This window comes from Podarcis liolepis (assembly GCF_965112155.1).
Source record: "Podarcis liolepis genome assembly, chromosome: 3".
Taxonomy (NCBI): Eukaryota; Metazoa; Chordata; class Lepidosauria; order Squamata; family Lacertidae; genus Podarcis; species Podarcis liolepis.
This window is the reverse complement of record NC_139557.1, coordinates 87,317,025-87,329,505: the sequence shown is the minus strand read 5'-3', so window position 1 is coordinate 87,329,505 and position 12,481 is coordinate 87,317,025. Positions and strand designations below refer to the sequence as shown.

The following is a 12,481-nucleotide window of genomic DNA, read 5'->3' as shown; positions in this document are numbered from 1 at the left end:
CGAGGAGGGATCCTCTGAGACAGCTCAAATGTGGAAAATGTGATTTAGAGCAAAAATTCACATCTGTAGGTTCTGCAGTTTAAGTTTACGAGGTATACTGTAATACCTGGACAAGCTTAAGATTCCAAGGTGGATGGTTAATCAGCCCTGCCTCTTCAACCTGATTTGCAACGGCTGCCTGAAGGTCAACATATGTATTGCTGTCCAATACCAGCCCCGGAAAGAGATCATTTATAAGACTAAGAAAAAGGGGTTCATCTTCATCTACCTGGAAAAATAAACAAAACACAATAATTTATGGATTTGTAGAGATGGTCACTGATCCAGATAAAATTACTCATGCCTCTCAATGAAAGAAATAGGACTTGCAATGGTTATGAAAAACTACTTCCACTAAAATCTATGGGTTGTAAGCATTAATAATTTACTTTAGGTAAAAGAAATAAAGCAGCAGAGTTTCACTCTTAATGATGTAAGACACACAGGAACCTGCCTTATACTGAGTAAGGCCACTGGTCCATCTAGCTGAGTATTGTCTACACTGACTGGCAGCAGCTCACCAGCATTTCAGACAGGGCTCTCTCTCAGCCCTACCTGAAGAAGATGCTGGGGACAAACCTGGAACTTCATTCATCCACAGCAGATGCTCTGCCACGGAGCTACAGCTCTCCTCCTGAATTAGTCTTTTTTATTTGACTGCTTACAAAATTCAAAAGCCTATTTAAATAACAGAATAAGTATAAACAGTGTTCACGAAAGTGCTTATAGAAAAGTGTTCATGCGTTTCTGTTCTTCTTTTATTTATAAACTCAATTCTGTCTAGTAGCTGTACAGAGTGGAGTGCTTTATACTCAATGAATGCGCACCATGCCTAAAGATTTAAAATTAGTTTTAGAACATGAGGAATATTTGAAACACATCTGAAACAGCAGCAATAAGAGAAAAATACATAGTAGCCACATTGTAAAGTATCCTCTGAAAATCTTAAATGGATGGGTTCTTACAAGTTTAGAGAGGTTCATGTCCCTTAGTCCTCTCATGACAGTACTCATTTCGCTGTCGTCGGGCCTTGCCCTCTTCTGAGATCCAAGAGTCCTCAACACTGAAAGGATATTTCTCAAGCCGAAGTCATAGTGAACCTAAAAACGAAAGCGACAAATGCTACAAAGAGTAACATGGACAGAACAGTGTGCTGAGCCGTAATATTTCTAAAATGCAAAAACTCAAAATCCTAACCAGAGAAATTAAGAGAATGTACCAGAGCACTTTAATGTAATATATTGAAATTGGATGTTCATTGAGAAAAGACAAATTTTGTATGTAAAAGGTATATAAAACAAAAGCAAGAGCAACATCTTGTGGTGAAAGGGGGCAACCAAACACTTTGAGGAAGGTGAGGAAACCTGGGAGGTTCTGAGCACTTCTGGGGCCGGAGGCAGCGACACAGCTGACAATATGGAATATTGCTTTTCATCCCTGAATATATAGTCCAGAGATAATGTGGAGTGCAATGGTCACTCAAATGGTTACCTACTGTACGGTTTATCAAAGAGCAAATACTTTACAATATCCTGAAGGCATAAATCTTGATCACTATAATATCACATATGCTAGTCGTGTCAGGGTATAATCTGGTGGTGAGTCCAGGAAGCCTAGGACACGAAAAATGTCAGCCATCACAGACCAGCTCTAGTCAGAGAAGTGGCAACCAGCAAATAAGTCCCTTTGAAGAAACAGGCCACCGCAGTTAATGAAATATGCCCTGGCCCCTACAAAGGTTTTTAGGTCAGGCTAACAAGTAAGAATTCTGGGGAACTAAGAGGTCCTGTTTCACTACTCTTTGTGACCTATGTACCACTCATTGGTCTACAGCTATTGCACTATAATGGTGATGCAATATTACCTGCTTGGTAAGCTGCTCTTCACAAAGCTTATAGAGAACAAAGAATTTCTGAGCCAGTATGACATTCTCAATAAAGCCACAGCTTGCAAGTTTCACTCTCATGATTATCTGAAAAAGAATAGCACGTTATTAATAAATGTATTAATATTATAATATTTTAAATAACAGAAAGAGCAAAGAGCAATGCATTATTTTTTTTTGTAAAGGTATGCAGCTGAGAAATATGTTGCCTAGGAGTGATAAATAGTACCTGTCTATCTGGAACCATCATTGCAACAGTTCTGAATTGAATTTTTAGGTTTTCTGGAAGCTCCTGGCGTCCAGCATACCCAGGATTCTGCAAATAAACAAAGAATTTGGGGTAATTTTGTTCAGAGTATTTGGCATATGTCTCAACTTATGAGCACAATTGTGATTTATGACATGCATCTATATCCTCTTTGAATTCAATTATTTATTATTTATTATCTTGCCCTTCACCTTCACCCTAAGATCGCAAGGAAAATTACCACAGGAGAAGAACAAATTATAAACCAAACATGGAATATAAATATAAATTTGAGATAGATATAGCTATAGATATACATATATGTGGTTTTTTTCAGCTGGAACTCACTGGAACTCAGTTCTGGCACCTCTCAGGTGGGCACCATTGCCATTATAAGAGAAAGAGGGAGACATGAGTTCCGGCACCCCTTTTTCTAGAAAAATTGTGTGTGCTCTCTCTCCTCACAGAGAGAGGAATATATATACACACAGGTATATATATTCCTCATCTCCCTTCCTGCTTTCTATAACATCTTACCTGACGAAGAGTTCTGGAGAACTCAAACATTTCCCACAATTTCATGACATTTCTGTTTATCCTAATTTAGGTATTATAAATTTAATGTTTTCAAATATATTGCTCTGTTAGACAAAGTAATTAACCACAAAGGTAATTTATTTTCAAGTATATTGCAAAACAAAAATATGATTGATTTTCTCTCATCAATAAATTAAAAATGTGTACTTAACATAATAAATTTACCATTGTCAGAAAAATTCCAAACTCTGGGTTTAAATCTACAACATCTCCATCGGAAAATATGAACTGTTTTTTCCTTTCTTTTCTTGCTGTCAAAATGATATAAATTTGTTGAGCTGCTACTGACAACACCGGTAATTCAATTCTGTTAAATTCATCAAAGCATCCCCAGGAGCCAGACTGTGCAAGTCCTAAAAGAGGAAAATGATTTTTATTTTTTTACCCTGATTATATCCTTTCTGTAGTTAAATTTTTTATTCTTCTATGTTGCCTGGGCAAGATCTCTCTTCCAGAGCTATATGCAGAGAAGAAACCTCAAAAGACTGCTTCTGGGTATGTACTGATGTTGTAGAAAAGTGATGGCAAACCATCTGCTGGCGTCACCCACTGTCAGCATGTATTTGGAAGGCCATTTGTATGGTGTCTGCAAGCAGCAGTGCTTGCTCAAACATACGGTTTAAAATGTTAACTTTCATATATATATATATATATATATATATATATATATATGCTTTCGTAGATTTTCACGGGTACAGGAATGTAGGTTTTGGTGTCTTCGGGTGTCTTCCCGTGTAAGAGTTGGGGTGTCTAGGCGACGTTTCGACGAGGTCTCACTCGTCATCTTCAGGCTGGTGCTTTCGGCTTCTTGTTACTGGAACAGAGCAGGATCTCAGTGTTTGAGTTCCTATAAATACTGTTGAGGGGGTGTGGTGTATAGCCTCCAACGTTCTGGGCAGAGAGGAAGTTCCCAGGTTAGTGTGCCTTTTCTTCTTTTGTTCCTTAATTACTTGAGGGATATCTTGAGTGATTTCTTGAGTGATATTCTGAGTACCACTTAGGTGGGTCATTAAGTGTGGATTAGTTGCTAAAGCTTTCGTGTCTTGACCTCTTGAGCTTGTGAAGAGTTTTTCTGAGAAGATGGCTGTACTGCACTTAGTTGTGCTCTGGCTTGGCTTCGTGTATAGGGGCGAGCTGTGGTTTTGTGCCCTGTGCCAGCCAGATCTGTGTAGGGATTGCAGGGGGGTGCAGCATCCGGAGGTGCCACTATGGTTTGGCTACTGGATGGTGTCTGTAATTTATCTGTGGAGAGGGTCTGGGTTTGGGTCTGGTGTGGTTGATTGGTGATGGCGTTCTGTGTGCCTCTGGTTCTGGTGTCGGTTTTTGTGGGGAGGGCTAATTTCCAGATGTCTGGCAGGCGGGACGTGTCGTCACGCTTGTTCATGTTGTGAGGGTGTTTCTCTATCTCGATGGCTTCCATGATTATTCTCTTGTGGTGATGTTCCATGTTAAAGAGCAATTTGGAATCTGCAAAATTAATTTCGTGTCCTGTTTCTTTCATGTGTTGGAAAAGAGAGGAAGTTTTTTCTTCTTTTTTGACGGCATTCTTGTGTTCTGCGATACGTGCATTTATTCGTCTGTTTGTTTGTCCAATGTACGTGGCTGGGCAGACTTTGCAGGGTATTTCATAGACCCCTTGGTTTTCCAACTGGATTTTATCTTTGGGGTTTCTGAGGATATTGGCTATTTTTTGGTTGGTGCAAAAGGCTGTTTTGATATTGTGTTTATGGAGGATTTTGCTAATTTTATCTGTAGTGCCCTTGATATAAGGAAGGAGGGCCATGCCATTGTTTTCTTCTGTGTCTTGGTTTTTGGGGGGTGTTTCTTTTTGGATTAGCTTCGTAACCCTGTTTTGCTGGTATCCATTGGCGATTAACACATTTGAGAGATTCTGTAACTCAGTTGTCAAGTGGTCTTTGTCAGCCAGGCGTTTGGTTCTGGAGATGAGAGTCTTGGCTACGGAGTTTATTTGTGCAGGGTGGTGGTGTGATTGTGCATGTAAGTAGCGGTTGGTGTGTGTTTTTTTCTGGTAGATAGTGTGTCCTAGGGAGCCATCAGGTTTTTTGTAGATTAGGACGTCAAGGAAGGGAAGTTGGTTGTTGGCTTCTATTTCCATAGTGAATTGTATTTTGGGGTGTAGGCTGTTGAGATATGTGAGGAAGCTATCTAGTTTTTCTTTCCCGTGTGGCCAAATTACAAAGGTGTCGTCAACATATCTGAGCCAAAGTTTGGGTTTGTGTTCTGACTTGTCTAAAGCATTGGTTTCAAAGTGTTCCATGTACAAATTTGCGATGACAGGTGAGAGGGGTGATCCCATAGGTGCTCCTTCTATCTGTTTGTATCTTTGTCCATTGTGGATGAAGTACGTGTTGGTTAGGCAGTGGTTGGTCAGGTCCAGGATGTATTCGGGGGGATTGTATTTGTTTTGAATGGCTGTCAAGGCTTCATTGATGGGCACTTGTGTGAAGAGAGATACAACATCGAAGCTCACAAGTAGGTCATCGGGATGTAGGTTTTGCTTCTTTATTGTTTCTATGAACTGGAAGGAGTTAGTAACGTGTGAAGCGATGGATTCTGCATAGGGCTGAAGTTGCTTAGCGAGAAATTTAGCGAGATTTTGTAGAGGTGAGCCTATGGAGCTGACTATTGGTCTGAGTGGTGTTCCTTCTTTGTGTATCTTGGGGAGACCGTAGAGTTTGGGGCATCTGGATGATTTTTCTCTGGGGATGATTCTTAGCTGGATTTCTTCACTGATAGGAGAGGCTTTTATTTTGGATTTGGTGGTTTTTTCCAGATAGGTGGTGGGATCTGTTTTTATAGGTTGGTAGGTAGGGTCTTGGAGTAGATTTGATAGTTTTGCTTGGTAGTCCGATGTGTTCATCACAACAGTGGCATTACCTTTGTCTGCTGGGAGAATGATTATGTTGTTGTCTTTCCTCAGGTTGGTGAGTGCTTTCTGTTCTTCTTTGTGTAAATTGCTTCTGGGTGGTTTGCTGGAGCAGAGGATGTTGGTGACTTCAAGTCTGATTTTATTGGCTTCATCTGGGTTGATTTTGGTTAGGCTAGCTTCGACTCCGCATATGATGTTTTCCGTGGGGATGCGTCTAACCAACACGTACTTCATCCACAATGGACAAAGATACAAACAGATAGAAGGAGCACCTATGGGATCACCCCTCTCACCTGTCATCGCAAATTTGTACATGGAACACTTTGAAACCAATGCTTTAGACAAGTCAGAACACAAACCCAAACTTTGGCTCAGATATGTTGACGACACCTTTGTAATTTGGCCACACGGGAAAGAAAAACTAGATAGCTTCCTCACATATCTCAACAGCCTACACCCCAAAATACAATTCACTATGGAAATAGAAGCCAACAACCAACTTCCCTTCCTTGACGTCCTAATCTACAAAAAACCTGATGGCTCCCTAGGACACACTATCTACCAGAAAAAAACACACACCAACCGCTACTTACATGCACAATCACACCACCACCCTGCACAAATAAACTCCGTAGCCAAGACTCTCATCTCCAGAACCAAACGCCTGGCTGACAAAGACCACTTGACAACTGAGTTACAGAATCTCTCAAATGTGTTAATCGCCAATGGATACCAGCAAAACAGGGTTACGAAGCTAATCCAAAAAGAAACACCCCCCAAAAACCAAGACACAGAAGAAAACAATGGCATGGCCCTCCTTCCTTATATCAAGGGCACTACAGATAAAATTAGCAAAATCCTCCATAAACACAATATCAAAACAGCCTTTTGCACCAACCAAAAAATAGCCAATATCCTCAGAAACCCCAAAGATAAAATCCAGTTGGAAAACCAAGGGGTCTATGAAATACCCTGCAAAGTCTGCCCAGCCACGTACATTGGACAAACAAACAGACGAATAAATGCACGTATCGCAGAACACAAGAATGCCGTCAAAAAAGAAGAAAAAACTTCCTCTCTTTTCCAACACATGAAAGAAACAGGACACGAAATTAATTTTGCAGATTCCAAATTGCTCTTTAACATGGAACATCACCACAAGAGAATAATCATGGAAGCCATCGAGATAGAGAAACACCCTCACAACATGAACAAGCGTGACGACACGTCCCGCCTGCCAGACATCTGGAAATTAGCCCTCCCCACAAAAACCGACACCAGAACCAGAGGCACACAGAACGCCACCACCAATCAACCACACCAGACCCAAACCCAGACCCTCTCCACAGATAAATTACAGACACCATCCAGTAGCCAAACCATAGTGGCACCTCCGGATGCTGCACCCCCCTGCAATCCCTACACAGATCTGGCTGGCACAGGGCACAAAACCACAGCTCGCCCCTATACACGAAGCCAAGCCAGAGCACAACTAAGTGCAGTACAGCCATCTTCTCAGAAAAACTCTTCACAAGCTCAAGAGGTCAAGACACGAAAGCTTTAGCAACTAATCCACACTTAATGACCCACCTAAGTGGTACTCAGAATATCACTCAAGAAATCACTCAAGATATCCCTCAAGTAATTAAGGAACAAAAGAAGAAAAGGCACACTAACCTGGGAACTTCCTCTCTGCCCAGAACGTTGGAGGCTATACACCACACCCCCTCAACAGTATTTATAGGAACTCAAACACTGAGATCCCGCTCTGTTCCAGTAACAAGAAGCCGAAAGCACCAGCCTGAAGATGACGAGTGAGACCTCGTCGAAACGTCGCCTAGACACCCCAACTCTTACACGGGAAGACACCCGAAGACACCAAAACCTGCATATATATATATATATATATATTTGTCAAAGACGCGAATGGGAAGAAAAGAGTGTGTGCGCTCACCAAGAGCGTATCATACCAATTCCTACAACTTTCCTGGGCAGCTGCAGTATTCATAAGGAAAGAACTTTTAATAAAATTTATGGTTTCTCAGGCCCAAAGCTTCGTAAGAGTGATGTCAGAATACCACATCCCGACTACTCAATTCAGGAATTTATTTTGCACGCACAATTGCTACAGCCCTCATACAAAAGCCTTTTTAGCCATCTCAGTGTTGGGGGCATGACATTTAGACCGGCCCTGTACTTCCCCAGAAACCTATAGTGTGTACGCCAGCCTTTGTCAACCTGGCATTCCCCAGATGTTCTGGGCTACATCCTGCATTGGTGAGCCAGCACGGCTGTGGCTGATGAGAATCGTCTCATGGCAGATAGAGATTAAACCTGCATGAATCTTACTGTTAAGTTGTGGGTGAACATATCAGACGACACAAAGATTCTTCAAACAGCTCTTGTTTATTCACAGGCCCGAACAGAACTGACCTGAAGGGTTCAGCCAGCCTGCTTATATAGAGCTCCACTAGGACGCAACAGTAACCATTTTTTGTAACTATCCAATCACTGACGGTCACTTTAGATCCCTTATTTGCATATGTGGACCTGAACTATCTGCAGTATCCCCCTGCTGGCCCAGGGTGAGAACTTCAGTACATACCACTTACCTTGTGCAATCTTATACATGCCTATTCAGAAGTAAATCCCATTGAATTCAAAGGGATTTACTCCCAGACAAGTGTGCATTGGATTGCAGCCTTAGGCAATGGATCTTTGAATCAGTAAATCTTCACTTCTGATCCAATATGAAATGCTTTCTTGTACATGCTACAGGTGTAGAATTTGTTTTTCTTAACTTTTGCATGGCAATGTAATTTTCCTTCTCTTATCTTTTAAACACAAGTATCAAAGCTAAGACCATTTAAAAAAATGAATTACTCCTTAGGGAAAAAATTAGGGCAGTATGTTTCTAATTATGAAACAAGTATCTGTTTATTACCATTACAATTGGCTGTACTACAGTATCCTATATTGCAAATATATTTTAATTTCATATTACATTCAGCTTGCATCTTACAAACCGTTATTACATTTCTTAACTCAGTCTTCCATAAAAACTATTATTCTATCTTGCAATTTCCCCTTATCAAATATTGGCAGGCCAATCCTGCACATGTTTACTCAAGAGTAAGTCCCACTAAATTCAATTGGGCTTGCTCCCACGTAAATTCTTGAATTGAATCTCTTTCCCTTGATTCCTCTTTGCTGCATTCAGGCTGTTAACTCCACAGGGCAGGAACCTTGCAGCTCCATCAACGTCTACTCAAGAATTACCACTGAGTTCAATGAGACTTACTCTCATATAAGTGGGTAGAGGAATTGAATTTTGTTCTTATTTTCCAGTTTAAGAATTTTAAAAACACACAGGTTCCAGTGATAAAGATTGGTATGCACTTAACTCCAGATGTTGCTGAACCATGTATTTTGCCGTTTTATATTCTGATTTAATAAAATAAAATAATAATAATAATAATAATAATAATAATAATTATTATTATTATTATTATTATTATTATTATTATTATTATTATTATTATTTATTTGCATCTCGCCCATCTGGCTGGGTTTCCCCAGCCACTCTGGGTGGCTTCCAACAAAAACCAAAAATACACTAAAATGTCACACATTAAAAACTTCCCTGACTTCAGGTGTCTTCTGAATGTCAGGTAGTTGTTTATCGAGAAGGCCCTCTGCCTGGTTCCATGTAGCTTTGCTTCTCGCAATGAGGGAACCACCAGAAGGCCTTCGGCGCTGGACCTCAGCGTCCAGCCAGAATGATGGGGGTATTTAAGGCTTTAAAGGTCAACACCAACACTTTGAATTGTGGTCAGAAACGTACTGGGATTTTATCCTGTGTACTGCCCTAAGACCTGCAGGTATAGGGTGGTATATAAATTAAATAAATAAATAAATAAACTACAGCTCCCACAATTGCTGATCATTGGCCATATTGGCTGAGGCTCAAGGGGGTGCAGAATAGGGAAGCAGTTTCCGAAGCAGGGTTGGGAGGGTGAAAAGGGGCTTAGAAGTTGCACAGGGTAGAAAGGAGAAGGTCTAAGGAATTTCCATGGGATGGTGAGTGAAGGCTTGGTGAGCAGCATGAGCAGGGGGCAGAATCCCCCTTATATCACCATAATTATAGTTCCCTAACAATTTTTCCATACACTGGCTTAGGCAGATACTGTGGCAGATAGTAACTACAGTATCTGATGAGCGTATATCGAACACCAGTGGTGCACTAAATGCTGTTAATTCCATTACTCCTTTTCAATATGTCCAACAAGCCAGGCCTTACCTTTGAAAATACGGCCCAGTCCTCTGAAATCCATTTGATCTGAGCAGTTAAATACGACTACGTATTTCCCCAAAGCTTTCCCCATGTCTTTCGTTGTTTCTGTTTTGCCGGTACCAGCAGGTCCTGCTGGAGCTCCTCCCATGTTCATTCCCAAAGCCTGAGCTAAAGTAATGTAGCATCTGTAAATGTAAATCCAGATCACTGCATAAGGATGCATACGAATACAATGCAATTGAACCTCACTCTACATGTTGAACTCGGATAACACACAAGCCCCCATTCAGCAGCGGTGGCAAAAGGATCAGGTCCCCACTATGGAGCTCAAAGATTCTCAGACTCTGCAAGTCCATGATAGGTCCCTTGCAGTAGGAGGGAGGGGAGATGGTCAGAGCAATGCAAGAGCACTGCTCTGCCCTTACTTCCACACTGCTGGCAAGAGGCTGGAGGAGTTTTGGATGTGGTAGTTCAACTGCCTTCAGTTCTCCCTCACCTTGACTATTTAGGATTGTTATCATTATTAAATTGTAGATAATATGTAATGAATCCACTCTTCTTACCTGTCTGTTAATGGTGTTATAACCAGCCGATCTGTGCATCCCAGAAATTCATTTTGATAAACAAAATCAACATCCGTAATTGACACCAATGTTTGATCGAGATCTTCCTTAAAATAAAATCTGGACTGCTTCAACCATTCAAAATCAGTCACTGATTTTATATGCATTTTAACCTTAAAAAAGAAACATTAATTATATCATAACAGTACAGAAATATAATTCACTTGATTAATTAAAAAGTTACTCCATTAAAATTATTCCCGCTATTTTCTCTCCTAATACTCATTTCTAGTAACTAAGAGCATTTTTTTGTTCTGATTATTTTTTTGTCACCATACCTTTGCTACTTTTGTGCTTTAGTATACTGATTAATTCTGTTGTTTTCATTCTCTATTCCTCTCCCAGCCAAGGCCTTAATGACTTACTGGGCAGCACTTCTTCAATTAAGTACTTGCCAGCCACCATTAGAAGTTTATGCCAGCTTTGGGCTAAATATGTACAGGTTTAACCATCCTGTGGTGGATGCTTAAGAAACAGTGCTTACATCTAACCATACAAGAAACTGCTTACATCTAACCATGGCCCAATTACTCTTAAGAGGAGAAAAATCTAAGGGAACTCTAGCGACTGTCTTTCACCTCCTTCTTGGAGACTGTGATTCTCTCACACAATCCCGGCCAGGCCAAACAGTGATATTGGATACATAGCAAACTCGGTAAGTTAGATATGAACTACATTAAAGATTTCAGCTAACATTTATACTTTACCAAGTCATCAAATATATCACGCTGATGCACATGAATAGTAATGAGGGTTTCAAACTTCACTCTGTCAAACTTCGTAAGATCATGAGTTGTCTGGCCAATAAGTGTATTCAGAATATCCAGAAATTTCTGATTTGTTACTGACATTATTTTCCTATCATCTTTTGCATTGGTTAATGCTTCTTCTGAATCGTGTGTCCACAGCATCTGAATTCCCAGCAACCCTACCTATAATAAATTTAACAAATAAAATATGTGCATGAATATTTATAGTGCATTCCAGCTCATACTTTTAAACTATAATTTAGAGTGATTAACTAGAACGATTAACAAATGTGGTTTTGATATGGATTTTCCTTTGGAGGCAGGAAGTAAATCAGGAAGTTTCAAGGGTCCTCTTCTCTATCATCATTTTCACATACATTCAGTGAAGTCCATAAGCAACCCTGTAAATTCCTTTACCATATTGCCATAGTGAAGCACAGAGACAATTAATAATATTTTCTTCAGAAACCGTCAAAGGTAAAACTATCAGGGTTGTTGTTCTTTATGTTACAAGTATGACTCTTCCCTGAAAGTAAGAAACAGGAGGAAGCACATCTGAAAGCTTATCATGAAGCTTGAAGTGAGAAGGAACTTTGACTTCTGGAATACTCACTAAAAACAGCCTACAATAACACTGTAAAAACTAAGAATGACAGTGGCAAATACGATAATGGACATTGCCAGCAAATTCCAGCTACCCTTCCATCCCCAGTAATATGGGGACTTGTCACCCACAAATAAATGGGTGACTTACAACTTTATAGTGAGCATTATTGCTGCTTCATCGGGTATCAAGGCTCATGGAATTATAAGAAAAACATTTGCCTTCCTGGGCCCTGATCTTGAAAAAAACAAGCTCTGTCCAGGGGTCCTTTACCTACCTTTCTACCTACTAGTAGTTGGAATATTTAAAAAGAACCAGCGTTTACATCCGTACTTTGCACTGAGGTTTACAGCGTGACAAGTCACCCTCCCTTAGCCTAACCTGCCTCCCAAAGTTTTTGTGGGAATAGAACGATTGGGGTGAGGAGAGAACCATGTAAATGCAGTGCAATGCAATGAATGAATGAATGAACAAATAAAAATATTTTATGCTGCTATTCAGAAAATTGAACTTGATGGCCCTCCATAAAGCAGCAGATGACAGCATAGGACTG

At 40.4% G+C, this 12,481-nt stretch overlaps 1 protein-coding gene across 3 annotated transcripts in view; it reads right to left on the bottom strand.

Moving 5' to 3' along the window:
* Positions 1-12,481, bottom strand: part of DNAH8 (dynein axonemal heavy chain 8) — a 146,196-nt gene that overhangs the window by 68,131 nt on the left and 65,584 nt on the right. For all 3 annotated transcript variants that reach the window (XM_083497165.1, XM_083497167.1, XM_083497166.1), the window contains 8 exons: positions 11,283-11,507; positions 10,516-10,688; positions 9,959-10,137; positions 2,934-3,121; positions 2,154-2,240; positions 1,904-2,011; positions 1,005-1,139; positions 107-268 (listed from right to left, as the gene is read on the bottom strand). In XM_083497165.1, coding sequence (XP_083353291.1) covers positions 107-268; positions 1,005-1,139; positions 1,904-2,011; positions 2,154-2,240; positions 2,934-3,121; positions 9,959-10,137; positions 10,516-10,688; positions 11,283-11,507 — 1,257 coding nt within the window. The remainder of the gene's footprint in view (positions 1-106; positions 269-1,004; positions 1,140-1,903; positions 2,012-2,153; positions 2,241-2,933; positions 3,122-9,958; positions 10,138-10,515; positions 10,689-11,282; positions 11,508-12,481) is intronic.